We start from the raw sequence: 16,886 nt of genomic DNA on the forward strand, positions 1-16,886 counted from the left end.
ATGACATGACCTTGTATATGAAACATCCTTTAAGAAATCCACTAAAACACAATTATAACTAATAAATAATTTAACATACAAAACTCAATTTACACATTTGCAATGAAAAATCCAAAAATGAAATTAAGAACACAATTCCATTTACAATACCATCAAGAAGAATAAAGGGCCGGCGAGTGGCGCAATGGTTAAGAACTCGCTTGGGATGCCAGAGGGCCCCGTTTCGGATCCCACATATGAGGGCCAGTGACACTGCCCTCTACAGCTAAGATGCTGAACAACAGCTCAACCTGGAGCTGGGCTGCTGTGAGTCGCCGGCGATGGCGTAGGCTGCAGCCCCTGTGGCAGTGGGTTGCCATGGGCTACCGTATGTAGCCAGCAGCCAGTGTGAGTGGCCACCAGCCACAGTAAGCAGCCGTCCAGAAGCCGGCAACTGATCTGCCTCGCCAGGGAAGAGCGCAATGATGGTGCCAACTTGGGCCAGTGAAGCAGCATCCTCCACAACTAGATTGAAGAACAAAACGACAGCAACTTGTCTGTTCCCCTTCCCCCAATTCCCCAGCACTGTTCCCATCCCCCCAATTCCCCAAAAAAATCTTAAAAAAAAAGAATAAAATAAGTAGAAATAAATTTAACACAAGAAGTGAAAAATGTATACACTGAAAAAGACAAAACATTGGTGAAAGAAATTAAAGACCTAAATCAATGGTAAAAAATCCCATGTTTGTGGATCAGAAGACTTAATATTGTTAAGACGACAGTACTTCCTAAAATGAACTATAGATTCAACACAATCCGTATCAGAATCCAAGCTGACTTCTCTGTAGAAATTTACAAACTGATTCTAAAATTTATATGGAATTGAAAGGGACCCAGAATGGCCAAAACAATCTTAAAGAATAACAAAGTAGGAAAACGCACACTTCCAAAACTTACTTTCAAAGCAACAGTAATCAAGACAGTGTGTTACTGGCATTAAGGAGTGACATATAGGTTAAATAAAACTCTATAAATCTACATCTCCATGGTCAACTGACTTTCAATGAGGGTGCCAAGACCATTCAATGGGAAAAGAATACTCTTCAAAAATTAGTGCTAGGACAACTGGATAGCCATAACAAAAGACTAGTTGGACCTTTACCTCACACTGTATATAAAATATTAACTCAAAATAGATCAAACACCTAAAAATATAAGAGCTAAAACTACATAATTATTTGAAGGAAACATAGGGGTACATCTTCATGAACCTGGACTTGGCAATGGTTTGTTAGATATGACACTAAAAACACAAGTAAAAAAAACATAAACTGGACTTCATCAAAATGAAAAACTTTTGTGCATCAAAGGGCACTATCAGGAAAGTGAAAAGACAACCACAGAATGAGATAAAATATTTACCAATCATATATCTGATTAGGGCCTGGTATGCAGGAAAAAAACCCCAAAACTGTCAACTCAATGCCATAAAGACAAATGACCTAATTCAAAAATGGGCAGAGGACCTGAATAAACATTCCCCCCCAAAATATACAAATGGCCAACCAGCACATGAAAAGATGCTCAAATTAATCATTAGAGAAAAACAAATGAAAATCATAATGAGATACCACTTCACAGCCACTAAGATGACTATAATTAAAAAAAAAAAAGGAAAACAAGTGTTGGTGAAGATGTGAAGAAATCAGAAACCCTGTACACTGCTTTTGAGAATGTAAAAGTGTAGCCAGTGTGAAAAACAGTTTGGTGGTTCCTCAATAAGTTAAACATAGAATTATCATATGACCTATTCTCCATTCCTAGGTATATGTTGAAAAGAATTGAAAACAGATGTTTAAATAAATAAACCTTGTATACAAATGTTCATATCAGCACTATTCACAATAGCCACAAGGTGAAAACAACCCAAATACCCATGAATGAATGGAAAATCAAAATGTAGGTATTATTCACACAATGAAATTTTATTAGGCCATAAAAATGAATGCAGTACTGACAAAATGAATAAACCTTGAAAACATGCTATGTGAAAGAAGCCAGTCACAAAAGACCACATATTATATGAATCCATTTATATTAAAGGTCCAGAAATGTCAATCTATAGAAACAGAAAGTAGAATAGTGATTGCTTAGGGGAGGAAGAGATGGAAGGGAAAGGTAGGAGGGTGATAGCTAAAGGGTACTTGGTTTCTCAGGCAGTGATTCAATTTTCCAAAAATTGACTATGGTAATAGCTGCACAACTCTGTGATTATACCAAAACCCATTCAATTGTACACTTTAAATGGTTGAATTGCACAGTATGTGAATTATATCTCAATAAAGCTATTTAAAAAACAAGAATTTTAAAGTTATGCTATAATTGCAACAACAAAGACCATAATTATGTGGATAAAAATAAGAATAAAGTGGAGAAAAACATGGCTATATTAGGGTTGTAGGTCTGGGTAGTATTTTTTCTTTTATTATTAAAATGTTTATATAATATGTATAAATGAATGTTTTAAAAAATTATGATATAGAAATGTTTGTAACTCACCTTTATAAATAAGAGGTTTATCTTTATCTTCTGTTTTCTCCCTACTAGCCAATTCAAGGAAATCTTCAATTAAGTCCAGAGATATGAGAGACTGGCTAAAAACAAGGCTAAAAAAACAGATGAGTATTCATGGATTAGAAGATTTACATAGTAAAGATACCACTTCTTCCCAAATTGATCAACAAATCCAGCAAGATTCTAATCAAAACTCCAGTAGGATTTTTTGTAGAAATTAACAAGTTGACTTGAAAGTTTATATGGGCATGCCAAGCACACAGAGTAACCAAAACCATTTTGAAGAAAAAAAGTTGGAGGCCTAACTACAGGATTTCAACATTTACAAAGCTAGAGTAATGAAAACAATGTAGTGCTGATGAAGGGACAAGCACAAATTAATGGAACAGAACAGAGAGTGCACAAAAAAGCCATACAACATAGTTAATTGGTTTTTGACAGAGGCAAAGGCAATTCAGTGGGAAAAGGATAGTCTTTTCAACAATGGTCTTGGCAAAATTGGACATCCATATTCAAAAAAATGAATTTTGGCCTAAACCTCATACTTGATACAAAAATTAATTCAAATGGAGCATAAATCTAAATGTAAACTATAAAACTACACAATGTTTAGAAGAACACAAAAAATAGTACCTTCAAAACTTGCGGTTAGACCAACCATTCTTAGACATGACAACAAAAGTATAATCTATGAAAAAGTTGATAAACTGGACTTCATCAAAATTAAAAACTTTTACTGTGCAAAACACACTGTTTAGAGAACATGAGAAAAAAATCATCCTACTAAAAGTATTCAAGAAATTTTAGACTGTACACATGGTAAAATACTTTGTCATTCCATTTCAAATTATGTCTGCAAATTCTTGATTCTGTATCGCAGTAGATCTCTAACTTTATAATCATTAAAACTATTTGTTCACATTAAGTCTTATGTGGTGTTAAAATGAAACATAATATAAAAGCAAGGTGTTTTTGGCATTGGGGGAGAAGGAAAAGTGTGAAGGGCCCCTCACCCTATGTTCTGGGTCAGGGGTCGGCAAACTTTTGGGACGGAAGAACCGCCAGGGGTCAGCAAATATGTGGCTCGAGAGCCACATGTGGCTCTTTGGGTACGCACATGTGGCTCTGAAGTAAAATTGAAAATTAAAATAAAACTATCATAGTGTCATTTATAGTATTACTTTAAATTTTCCTTATTTTAAAAAATATATTTATGGCTCTTGAATAATTTTTAAATTGTTGTGAAGGACAGGATTGGCTCTTCCAGAGGTTGGCAAACTTTTGAGACAGAACGTACCCAAAGAGCCGCATGTGGCTTGCAAGCTGCAGTTTGCTGAACCCTGTGTTCTAGGTCATCAGCTTACATGGCTTCTGAGAAACAGTTTGAAAACCACTACTCTAATCTACCCAATTGGTTAGAAATGAATATAATTACACACTGGAAGTGAAAAACATCTGGAAAGAATAAAGGAGAGTTCATTCTCTCCCTTCTATAAGAAAATCAAGTAGGTCAGTATACAAGGAACTAGACACCTGTAAGCAAGCATATTTTTTTTGTTTTGATTCTGAAAGTTGTAATACAGGAGAGAAAGGTGCTTATGACTCCAAAAGATCCTTCACCCCTCACTACTAGATGTCTTCAAATTTAGAACTAAAAAGAACTGAAGCTATGAAACAGCTGTTGGGAGGTAACAACATATGCATTGACTACTGTATAGCTTCCTGAACTCTGTACTGTGGGAGTCTACTGTCTACCAGCTGGTACTCAAAGAATACTGGTAAAGAAATGAATTGACTCCTAATGCTCAGCGTAAATGACCAGGAGCTATCTGCCTTGATACCACAGTAGATTAATTATCTTTTCCAGAATCAAAAACTTAACTGATTCAAAAACTTTACTGAATCAATTCCTTCTAAACTACAAAATAAGTTTTTGACAGTTCCCATAACTGGGAAAACAAAATTCTTAGAAATACTAATTATTTAATTAAAATTAATTTGGAATTTGGGCTACTATTCTGGAAAAAAGGTTGATTTGAGTCAATTAGCATTAAGGCTGGTTCTGGGAACCACTGAGCTCAGATAGTCTAACTATGACTATCTGACGTCCTAAAACTAGGACAAAGTTGCTATAAACTAATGGTTATCTGTTAACCTTTTCTAGTTGCAGATATTATATATACAAAGGGTGCCGAGAAAATGTATACACATTTTAAGAAAGGAAAACTGTATTAAAATTGTAATATTTAATATATACCGATAACAAAAGATGAATGCAAAGTCACAGTTGACTTCTGCAATTGCAAAAGATGCTCAAAGTGGTTACCACCAGCATCCAGACACTTCTGATTATGATGAACTACTGCTTGAGCAACATTAACCAAAGTGTCTACTTGTATACATTTTTGGTACCCCAGTATATATATATATATATATATATTATACACACAGTAATACCTTGGTTTGCGAGCATAATTCGTTCCAGAAACAAACTACTTGTATCGCAAGATATTGCTCCTTTACCATGTTAAAATGTATTAGAAATGTTTGCTCGTCTTGCAGAACACTCGCAAACCACGTTACTAGCAACCCTAGGTTTTACTGTATATGTATATCTATCATTCATTCATTCATTTGGAGAGTCAGTTGTTAAAACATTTACCAGCATATCACTGGCTAAAATCACTAAAATTAATTTATCTCTCACCCTGTGAAAATATCAAGTTTCTATTTGGGTCAAAAGATCAACGTTACAAATAGAGAATAGGGAAATCTGATTTAACAACAGTTCTTCTTAAAAAAAAAAAAGAGTGTCTTAGTTGACCACAAGTTCAATATGAACCAACAGTGTTCTTTAGATGTTGTAAAAGGGTTCAGAACAGGCCTCTCCAGGATGTGCTACTTTAGCATGTGTATTATTTTGAGCTGAAGGTAACTGAGACCCTGAAGCCTCTCAAGAGAAACTTTTATCAGAAATAATTTTTTACTACCTATCTACAGGGCAGGGCAAACTTCTGTTTACTGAACACCTGCTCTTATCCTGTGTATTATCCTCCTCCCCTCTGAAGCCTCAGGGCATTTTACCTCATTGCTTAGTTCAAGATTGCCTTTCTATCTCTGAACCTCTTGTGTATGTGGGGTTCTCTGATTCTCTCATGTATTTGGGGTTCCTGTTGGTACATACATAATTAAATTTGGTTACTTTCTCATGTTAATCTGTCTCATGTTGATTTAATTATTAGACCATCAGAAAGAACCTAGAAGGGTAGAGGAAAATTTCTTCCTTCCCCATAGTTGGAAAACCTCTTTATTGGATTGCATGAAAGGATATATAGGGTCCAGAATAAACAAGAGCCAGCCTCACTATAACTCTGTGTTAATAAGAACTCAGCTGAAGTGTTCTGTATAGTGCAACCACATTTGAGACGGGTATTAAAAAACTGAACTATATTCAAAACCATGTGGTCATGGCTGAAATTAAGCCATACAAAAAACAGATCAATGAATTAAGAGGAAAAGCTAAACATGACAAGAGACACACCCACCATTATTTGAGGAGGAGACAATTAAAATTATACTAGTGCAACCTACTTTGACAGGCATCAGAAAAATAAGATGGACAGAGGGGTGGAGAAATAAATAGATATATAATGAAGAAAATACAATAAAATATAGACTACAGTATCAATTCTAGGTGACAGGTATATGGGTATCCACTATAAAATTCTTTGTTTTTCGTTCTGTTTAAAATTTTCCATAATGAAATGTTGGACAAAGAATAGTGGTAATCTCAGTTCTGTAAATGGCACAGTTTTACATTCCTAACACTGATAATATCAGTTGGGTTTATAACAAAAAATGATCATTAATAAGGGTTAAGTAAAAAAAGCAGTAGATATATTCTATTTTAGACCAGAAGGGAAATAGCTATAGGGATAGTGTATAAACTAAAGATAAGGATACATTTTCTAACAATTTGAACTATTATTCAACTATAGGTAGCCTTATGAGATGGCAAATATTCCATTCTAGAGGCTAGGACAATATCTATGATAAACATGGTAGAAGAGATTCTTGCACTAGTTAGGAAATTAAAACACTACTAAAATCCCTTCTACACACTTAAAATTGTTGTATGGTACACAAATAAAAATTAATTTTGAACCACAGAAGTCGATAGTAGAAAAAAGCATGAGCATGTCTAGAGCAATAATCTCTCCTTACCTTTCAGAAATGTTGAACTCAAGTATCCACTTTCTACTTGACATCTCTCATGGATAGTTAATAGGCCTCTCCAACTTAACATAGGCAGAGTAAGAGTCTTTACTATCTCTACTAAACTTAGTTCTCCCCTAATCTTGTCTATTTTAGTAAAACAACACCATAATCCACCAGCCACTTAGGCTGGAAGCCTGGGAGTCATCTTTGAATAATGTCAAAGATGACTTTTTTTTTCAGTCTTATGTTAAATTGTTATTAAACACATCACCGATATATTTTTAAAATATGTTGTGATCAGATGTTGGGACCTTATAGCAGCCTAAACAATAAGCTTGGTTCAAAACTTTATGAGTATGTTTTTTGAAAAGTATTTTGAAGAATGAGTTGCTGGGGTGGGGGACCAGAGATACAGGGAAGGAAATGGGAGAACAAATGCTAGAAGTAAAACAAACAAGGACTAAAAACAAAGGAGACATGATAAAGAAAGAATATAAAATAAAGTCAAAAGGGGGTAAGCGACTTCGGGAGAAAAAAATCTCAGTAAAGTGACAGGATAGAAGCCACGCTGGATAGACTGAAAACTGATTTTGAAGATGGTAAAATATAGACATTAACCAGAAGCATGGCTCAAGGAAATAAGTTCAAAGTGAAACAGCCAAAAGGGGAAATTGGTACTGAAAAAAATAATCAAAATATGCACTAAGAACTAGTGGCTTAGAAGGAAGCTAGATGTCTATCACTACACTAACCAAAGTAATGACATGTTTAGAAAGGAAGAAAACAGATTTCTTCAAATAAATTGTTTAAACAATAGAAAGATTAAAAGTTTCATTTAATAAAAATAGGAAAGAACTTACACTTTATCCCCAATTTCCTCTGCCATTCGAAGAATTTCAAAGAGAAGTACCATTTTGCCAGAATGTTCTAAAATCTCAGCATCAGCATCTGTAACAAAATCTTTGTACCAATCTGGAGCTGGACTGCTTGGATTAGAAGAGGAAGTAGCTTTACCTAAATAAAATAAATAAAACGTAAATAAGTAGGCAAATAAGGAAAGAAACTCAAAGACCCCAAGAGAGGGATTAAGAAAGAGACCAAGAGAAACAGATATAGACCAACCCAGGGAGAGAGTGAGAAAGAAACTGATAGGGATTTGGGAGAGGGGAATGAAACACACACACATACGCGTGCGCACGCAGGCTCATGTTCAGAGAGAAAAACGACAACCCTAGGGGAGAGACAGCTTTAGACTAGAGAAATACAAAGGTAGGTAGGGGGCTCAGAAAGACAAAGATGCTAAGAGACAGAGGCCCTAGAGAGAGTATAACCGCCAAAACATCCCAAGAAACTCAGACTAGGAAAGAAAGAGATCCAATCAGAGACAGAGAGAGGAAGGAAGGAAAGGAAGAATGCAAGGGAGACTGACTAACTCAGAGATGAAGAGAGAAAAGATCTTAGGGGCACGAACAGGAAAAATTTGACTGTGCTACTAGAATTCTGGAAAATTCAAACAAGTATTGATCCCAGAATCACCATATCATATTAAATCATTTTGTTCTTATTTTTACCACAAACCTTGACTATAAAGGTTTAAAAAGAAAGTGTCACAAAATAATTAAAGATGTAAACATAAACAGTTCAATTCAAAATAAGGAATATACAGGTTTAACATGTTTTTTGTACCTTTTCTAAATTGCTTTTTAATGCAAGTTATTTTAAATTTTTATGTATTTTTATAATATTTTACATATCCAGAAATGTATATAGAATATATTGAACAACTGTGTTCCTACATCCTACATTTATCAAATTCTAACAATTGTTAAATCTGCTTCTGATGCAGTTGAAGCCTAATATATGACCCTATCCAATCACATTTTTTTCTTTCTCTCCCTTCTTTGAGAGATAAAACCCTAAATTCTAAATTTACTATTCTGTGTATGTTATTATATGTTCACTACATGTATATCCCTAAACTGTGCATTATCTTTCATGTTATTAAACTACAGCAGGCCCTAGAATAATGTTGTTTTGTTCAAAGTTGCTTTGTTATAACATTGATGAGATGCCACAGAAACTTAATTCTTGTTTATATCAATTAGCCTATGGCAAAACTGGTTTCGTTATACATCGTTTCACTTAAAGTCGCAGAACATATAGACAACATTAGGTGAGGACGTACTGTATATACCACACTACGTGTATCATTCTACAACTTTTTAACTCATCGTAGTTTTATATTTTTCGTTCAAAGTAAGACTTATTCATTATTCAGTATTCTGTCATGTATTAGTCTACTGCATAAATATACTATCAGTTATTAGTTCTCATGTTCATAGACATTTAAGTTATTTCTAATTTTTGGCTACTGTGAAATGACTGCAATGACGACTCAATGCTGTTATATTTTTCTAGAATGTTGTCAATTTCATCTAAGTTTTAAATTGTCTGGCATAAAGTTATATTTATAATTTTTGAAATATCACTTTAAACATACGTATTTTATAGTTATTATCAAATAGTTCTATTTTCTGAGGTTCTTGAGAATCTAATCATGCTGTTTGTTTTGTGTAATAACTTTCATCAGGTTGACTGCTAACTTATTTTGTTGCTAATTTTTCCTAAGGTTAATTGTTTCCTCAGGTATTCTGTAATTTTTAATGATCATTTCACTTTTACTATAGCTGAAATATGGGAGAATCTTGGGTAGTGTGGGTTGAGGTAATTTATCTCCACTGATTCTGCATTTGCTTCTTCCAGATGCTCCAAGGTGTCACCAATCTAGAATTACTTTTGAGGTTAGTATTTCAGCTTGAAATTTTTAGGCTATGTAAGTAATGTAAATTCAAAGCATCAACTCTGTGAGGGAAAGCCCATGATTATGAATCCAAGGAATTTTTCCCCCCAGCCCAGAGCCCAAGGTGAAACAGATAAGCTTTCTTGTCATTTCCCTGGATTGAAGGATCGAAACATTTTTTTTCTACTCTACTCTTCCATGTAGTATGTACTCTGTAAAGAGATTCAGCTTTAATTTGGGTTCTAGGAACTCTACACCTTATAAATTGTTCAAGGCCTTGTATCCTATCCCTGGGTAGGTGAGAAACAAAACTGCTCGTCTCAAGACTAGCATATCCCCATGGCTTCCATAACACACTTTCTTGAACTTACAATTTACGTTATCAGCTTCCTCTTTTTGCATCTGGGTCCTAGTGATTTCCATTACTTTTACAGAGCTGATTATACATTTATATTCAAATCAGAATCCTAAACGTTTCACATATTTGCAAGATTACATACCTTTTCTTCAATGTGTTATTATTTTCTTCCTCTCTTTGCCTGGCAAACGTCTATTCATATTTACTATCCTTCACAAATTGACTAAAACTTCATCTTAGAAAAGCTTCCTTACAAGGCTGGCTCTTGACTGTTGTCTGGGAACTTGAATGGTAAACAGTTCCCTGTACTGATACAGAACTTTCCATGATAAAGAGTGGCTCACTGTGCCTAGATTGCTTGTACAAACAATGTGATCTATTCTGAACACATATTTTCTTTCTGGGAGACTGGGATTTGATAAGAGCCAGGCAGACATTGCCTGTGTGACCAGTCTCCAATAAAAAGCTTTGGCACTTAGTCTCTATTGAGCTTCTCTGGTAGATCACACTTCACATACATTGTCATAACTTCTTGCTGGAGAAATTAGTACATCCTATGTGACTTCACTGGGTGATGACTGTTGGAAGGTTATGCCTGATTTCCTCTGGACTTCGCCCTATGTACCTTTTCCCTTTGCTGATTTTGCTTTGCACCCTTTCATTGTAATAAAGTAGTCTTGAATATGACTATATGCTGAGTCCTGTGAATCACTGAACCTGGCAGTGGTCTTAGGGACCCCTGCCACATAGCTAATCAAGCAAAGGTTGACTAATCTCCATCCTACGATTAGTCAACTTGCACATGACCAGTACCTATGGGGAATTCTGCAGTTGCACACATTGTGCACAACTTCAGCATTGGTTATCCAAATTTACTAAAGGTAATTTATCTAAGGTGAAAATGTCAGCAATAAAAGAATGCTAGCAGAAAGTTAGTAAAAATGTGGCAGTTAAATAAGAAGTCTCAAATCAAAGCTTAGGATAGGCAACAATTTCTGAGCAAACGCAATAGATTCCATTCTAGTTTTGATCCTATTGGATATAATCACAATACCTTACAGTAATGTCTAAAAAATAGAAAAGAGACCCAGAAATATATGGGCTACTCAGTTAATAAATATTCTGAATATGTAATTAAACTAATAGATATTTTATGCTGAATATTCTTATTTCATCATTCTCATGAATTAATCATTACTTGTTATAAATTTGTGCTATGCTGTGTGTGTGTGCGTGAGAGAGAGACAGAGCAACAGAGAGAGAGAAAGAGAGACAGAAAGAGAGAGAGAGAGAGAGGAGGAACAGTGAATTGATTAACTAATTAATCAAAGCTACTCCCTAATATCCACTCTGGATACCACAAAATGCTTATAAGGTAAGGCACACATACACACAACAAATCATATCAAATAAAAAAATCATATCAAATTAAAAAAAAGAAAATACAAATAGAAAGCAATACCTTTACCCCTAATTTCTTGAAGCATTCCAAATATATATTTACCATATTGATAGCAAGATCAATATGATAGCTAGATCAATTGATAGCAAAACTTGATAGCAAGTTTTAAAAAGAAAGGTAGTGGGCCGGCCGAGTGGCGAGATGGTTAAGAACTCGCTTGGGATGCCAGAGGGCCCCGGTTCGGATCCCACATATGAGGGCCAGTGACACTGCCCTCTACAGCTAAGATGCTGAACAACAGCTCAACCTGGAGCTGGGCTGCCGTGAGTCGCCGGCGACGGCGTGGGCTGCAGTCCCTGTGGCAGTGGATTGTCATGGGCTACCGTGTGTGGCCAGCAGCCAGCGTGAGCGGCCAGCAGCCGCAGTGAGCGGCCGTCCAGAAGCCGGCGACTGATCTGCCTCGCCAGAGAAGAGCGCAATGATGGTGCCAACTTGGGCCAGTGAAGCAACATCCTCCACAACTAGATTGAAGAACAAAACGACAGCAACTTGTCTGTTCCCCTTTCCCCAATTCCCCAGCACTGTTCCCATCCCCCCAATTCAAAAAAAATCTTTAAAAAAAAAAGAAAGGTAGCATATCATTAAAACATTATGTGTATAAACAGTAGTACTAGTAGAATTGCAAGCTCCATGAGTGCATTTTGTTCACTTATATAATAAAAGTTTCTACAGCAGTGCCTGTTACATGGTAAGCACTCAATAAATATTTGAATGAACAAATATAGTATACTAGTGCTAATATTATGGCCCTACGTCATATGCAAAAATTCTATCATAAAAGATGATATCCATACAATTAATTACATACATTTTAAAATGTAAATGTTCAATAAAGCTTACTCTAAAAATACTGAAATAATAATAAATTTAATATTTTGAAGTAGCTTATGTAGTCATTTCCACAACACATAACTGTCCTAATAAAATACGAAAACAGAAATGGAGATGCTATAAGGTATATTTAAATGACTTATTCAAGACTCTGCTTCTTAGAAAATTCAGAAAGCTACTGCAAATAAATTAAACAGAAACTCTTTGAAGTAAAACTGAAATATATAGTGAAAATCATATTATAGCTCAATTATAGCCATCTACTTATTTACTGTATTTTGCCGTGTATAATGTGCACTTTTTTGCCCAAATTTGTGAAGGAAAAATAAGGATGCACATTATATATGGGTAGTACTAATTCCGTATCTATATAAATGTTTTTAACTCTTTTATTTATGCTGATGAGTTAAAAGGGTAACTGCAGAAATCAATAACGATACCTGTATGCAAAATAATACCCTGGAATGACTATCGGTTTCGGCGAACTTACAACGAACTTCCAACAATGAAGGGTTTTTGGCATTCTAGGACACGTAAATATTGTAAATTTGTTACCAGTATATAAAATTTCTTGTACCATAATATATTAAAAAATAAATGCTAAAATTCCTTTATAATACAAAAAATAAGTACCTAAATGTAAACAAATAAAAATTTGAGTTAAAAAAGTAAAACAAAAGATTTTTTCCCCAAAAGTTTGGGCCAAAAATGTGGGTGTGCATTATACACAGGTCCACATTATACACGTCAAATTATGGTAATATCCATTTCAAATCCCAGGTACAACATTTTGGCCCTTCAATACTTCCTCTTTGGGTTTTCTTATATTTAGTATAAAAAAGTAATTTAAAAAGATTACAGTACCAGCTATATATGAGTATGTTCATTTACTATGATCTACTCAGCTTTATATAGAGTTAATCTAGATCTACAAAACAAACAGTAGATTTTTATCATCTATTTGTTCTAAAAAATGTTTCTGATAAACTATACATGTACTCAGTTGCAAAAATATAAAATATATCCATATGTGAATGACTTCTACTTGACTGCACACAGCTAAAATGAAACAAAGGCCCTAAACAAGTAGTCAGTTTGTCATTTGGAACCCACAGCCTTGCTTTGGCTGCTTTTAAGCTTATAACATGTAGCCACCCACTCTCTGCCCCAATTCTTTCCAACCTTTTTCACATTATGGCATATACAGAAAGCAATAACACTTATATGCAACACCAAGAAAAATGGAAGAAGCTACTCATTTCTGAAGGTGACTCCAATGCCTCAGACCCCACCTGTACTTCCAAGTGATGAAGGGATCAATACCTCAGCATACATTTATGTAACCCATTTATAGCACAGGATGAGTCATTCTGGTAAGCCTACTCTCTCTCCTCTCTGAACTGTAAGTTATGAGAAAAAATTTCAAAAAAATATTTTTAAAAAAATCATTCCCAGGAACACAAACTCTAAGCTATTTATTTCTAATTATGAGATGAGATTGAGGAGAATTTTAAGTGAAAATGCAGATTGGGAGAGTAAGGGGGGAGATAACAGGAGCTTCACATTACCTAAAATTAAACTATAACCATTCCTTTACTATTCTTAGAAAAAATGTTCTTTAAATCTAATTGGAAGATGAACACTAATAAACTGCCTTTACAGGGTAACAGGAGAAAAGAACAGGACAGAAATTTTGTAGTTTAATTTTTACTATTCTCCTAATTTCTTGAGAAGTAAGCCAGGGTCTGTGGTTAGGCTGCCATCTGTCTATTCCAAGGAGGTAACGAAGAGAGAAATTTTATCAAGGGATTGCCAAAATAGTTCAGTTGCAGGCCTGGGACCAGCTAACCTTGAGTACAGGATCATTTACCTAATTGGCATCCACATCTCTCTTCTCTTCACAGACATTCAACTGCTTGGCTCCATGACTCCCAAATGCCAAAAATGTACAGCTATTTACACTGTTCTGTCTTTAGATGTTTGGTTTGCTATTTCAAATATTCAGATATTTAGACCCAAACTTTAGAGTTCTCAGATACCGAGTCAGGCTGTACTGGGAGGATATGGAGTCTCAACACTAATTTTTCAAATGTAAATACAGGTAAACACAACTTTAGCCATTAGGCAGTTCAATCAAAAACTTTCACTGTGTGTACACTCATGCACAACAGAAAAAAAGAGAAAGCAAAAGAGTTGACTCAAACTGTACATGATACAGGGGAGACCTAAAGTGGGCAACAATGATAAATTATGAAGAATTACAAAGGAAAAAGACTAAACCATTAAAACTAATTTCACTATATAAAATTAATTATAATCATACTTGATTCCCTGAAATGCTTCACATTATTTATAAATAGTTAAGTGAAAATACCAAGGTGGCTTGGACATTGGATGTATCTAGTGCTGAATCCCACTTCTACCAATTATTTATAAAAATAAAGATATCAATAACATTGCAAGGGTGCTCCCTAACACATGGAGTGAAAATAATACAAAGCTTAGTTGTATACATGTAAATAAACATTACTTTTTCTTTTTTCCTTTCCTCTTAAACACGAGACAGCACAATGCTTGCTTATAATTAAAATTTTCATCAGGCATTTCTTGTTATTATGTATATACCCGATTTTCCTAGATACTTACTAATTGAGGAAAGAGGTTCCTTTGAGCCAACTAGTTAGAATAACTGAAAAAAGCAGTGACATGATAAAGTCATATTTTCTAAATCAATGTTCCATAATAAAGGCAACACTCATTAGACTTACTTTCTTCCAGTTTTATAGAAACTGAGGGATTGTTTCCTGTTTCATCCACATTTCCTTCACCACCTCCTCGAGATCTTGAATTCCAGACTTTAATGACTTCAACATCATTGTCACTACCACTTCCACTTGAGCTACTCCCCTTTTTTCCCTTTTTCCCCTTAGTTTTCTTCTTTCTAAAGAAAGAATAAATTCAAACTATTAGGAAAGCATAGTAAAGATACAAGTGCCAATTATCAGGACAATCAGCAAGTAGGGATTTTTAATGGCACAACACAGGGCACAAAAGCATTCAATTTACTTTGCATAATCATCCGAGCTTAAACTCATGGAGGTTTCATCGGAATCTGAAGCTATAAATTCATCCATACTGTCTTCATCAAAATATCCCTAGAGAAAAAAAATGATGAATGTTTTAATAGTTTATTTCAACTTATATTGGAAATTATAATGATGCTTATTTCTTTAAGTATAAGTTAACTGTCATGAGATGAGAAAGAACTAAGGAACTACCTATCATGAATCAGAAAAATAAAGGCAACATGACAGATATGACTACCAAGTGCATTGTGAGGTCTTGAATTGATCATAAAAAAGAAAAAGGATGTTAAGTACAAAAACTGATGAAATCCAATTAAAGTCTGCTATTTAGTTAATAGTACTGACACAACGTTAATTTCTTAGGTTTGATCATTTTACTATGGTTACAAAAGATGTTAAGATTAACATCGAATGTTCCTTCCATAATCATAATACATTCAAATGTATAGAAATTAACTGGAATACAATAGGAAGAGTTACTGTACCACAAAGCAAAAGAAAATCTGAACATGCAGTGTCTATATACATCACCCTTTCCCCTAAAGTTACTATTCTGCCTCCAACAGACACCTTTTAATCAATTTTAGCTTACTTGATTTACCTTATTTTCTTTGCTAATGTAGTCCAGCTGCAAACACCAAGGATGAGTCCAGATTCTACTTAACATCTGAAAATCTTGGAAAAGTTTTGCACCTGCTTTTCCTCTTCCACCTTCACTGCTATTACCTACACCTGATCAAAAAAAAAATAGTTCAAGACTTAAGAATTATCTATTTCAACCTAGGTGTTTCTAAATTATGGGTTTTAACTTTATCTGTTCCATGAACTCCTTTGGCAGTGTAGAGAAGCTTACAGACCCTCTTTCTTAGAATAATGTTTTGGAACACATAAATAGGATTACAAAAGAAACCCATTATACAGAAATTACTAAAATATTAAAAGACAAATCTGTGATATAGTAATATGTGTACTTTATTAATGCATTAAATAAAAAAATATAGCAGAAAGTCTAACAATTACCTGAAATTTTGAAGTATTGATAAAGGTAAATAATTTTAAGATATCATTAACAATATATAGAAATAATTAGAAAAATGCTATAGTTTTGTTGGAGGTTAGTGAATATTAATATGTAATTTTTCTTATTCAGGCTCATATAGCCCATAAATTCTATCCACGGACCCTAGATTACAAACTCTTGTTTTATTGTAGATAAAGCCTCTTTCTGTGTAGTCCTTTAGTAACTCATTACAACTATTCTTACAGAAAAAAGTACTTCTAAAAATTATGTTTTTCATGTTGAAAACATTACAGTTCTTCTGCCCAGAGGAATTTCAACAAAATTACATTTTTCTGTGAAAGTTAAGTGAAAATGAAATGAACGCATATTTCATTAATATGACAAAACTATCAAGGGCGTAAAATGCAAAATAACAAAGCTAATTAAGAGAAAAACAGCGCATTTTTGGAATTCTTCTGTCCACAGTTTTAAAAGATGTAAATGTGCTGATAATTAGGAACTCTTGCCTCCAAAAGTGAAGAGAAAATTTAGTAATCATATCAAACATCAAATAAAAA

General features: G+C 34.3%; 1 protein-coding gene across 1 annotated transcript in view; it reads right to left on the reverse strand.

Moving 5' to 3' along the window:
• Positions 1 to 16,886, reverse strand: part of ATRX (ATRX chromatin remodeler) — a 261,625-nt gene that overhangs the window by 71,129 nt on the left and 173,610 nt on the right. Inside the window, exons 24-28 of the mRNA XM_019648172.1 lie at positions 15,910 to 16,040; positions 15,289 to 15,377; positions 14,991 to 15,163; positions 7,632 to 7,785; positions 2,539 to 2,645 (exon numbers count right to left, since the gene is read on the reverse strand). Of these exons, the coding sequence (XP_019503717.1) occupies positions 2,539 to 2,645; positions 7,632 to 7,785; positions 14,991 to 15,163; positions 15,289 to 15,377; positions 15,910 to 16,040 (654 nt within the window). The remainder of the gene's footprint in view (positions 1 to 2,538; positions 2,646 to 7,631; positions 7,786 to 14,990; positions 15,164 to 15,288; positions 15,378 to 15,909; positions 16,041 to 16,886) is intronic.

This window comes from Hipposideros armiger, unplaced genomic scaffold (genome assembly GCF_001890085.2).
Source record: "Hipposideros armiger isolate ML-2016 unplaced genomic scaffold, ASM189008v1 scaffold_121, whole genome shotgun sequence".
NCBI lineage: Eukaryota > Metazoa > Chordata > Mammalia > Chiroptera > Hipposideridae > Hipposideros > Hipposideros armiger.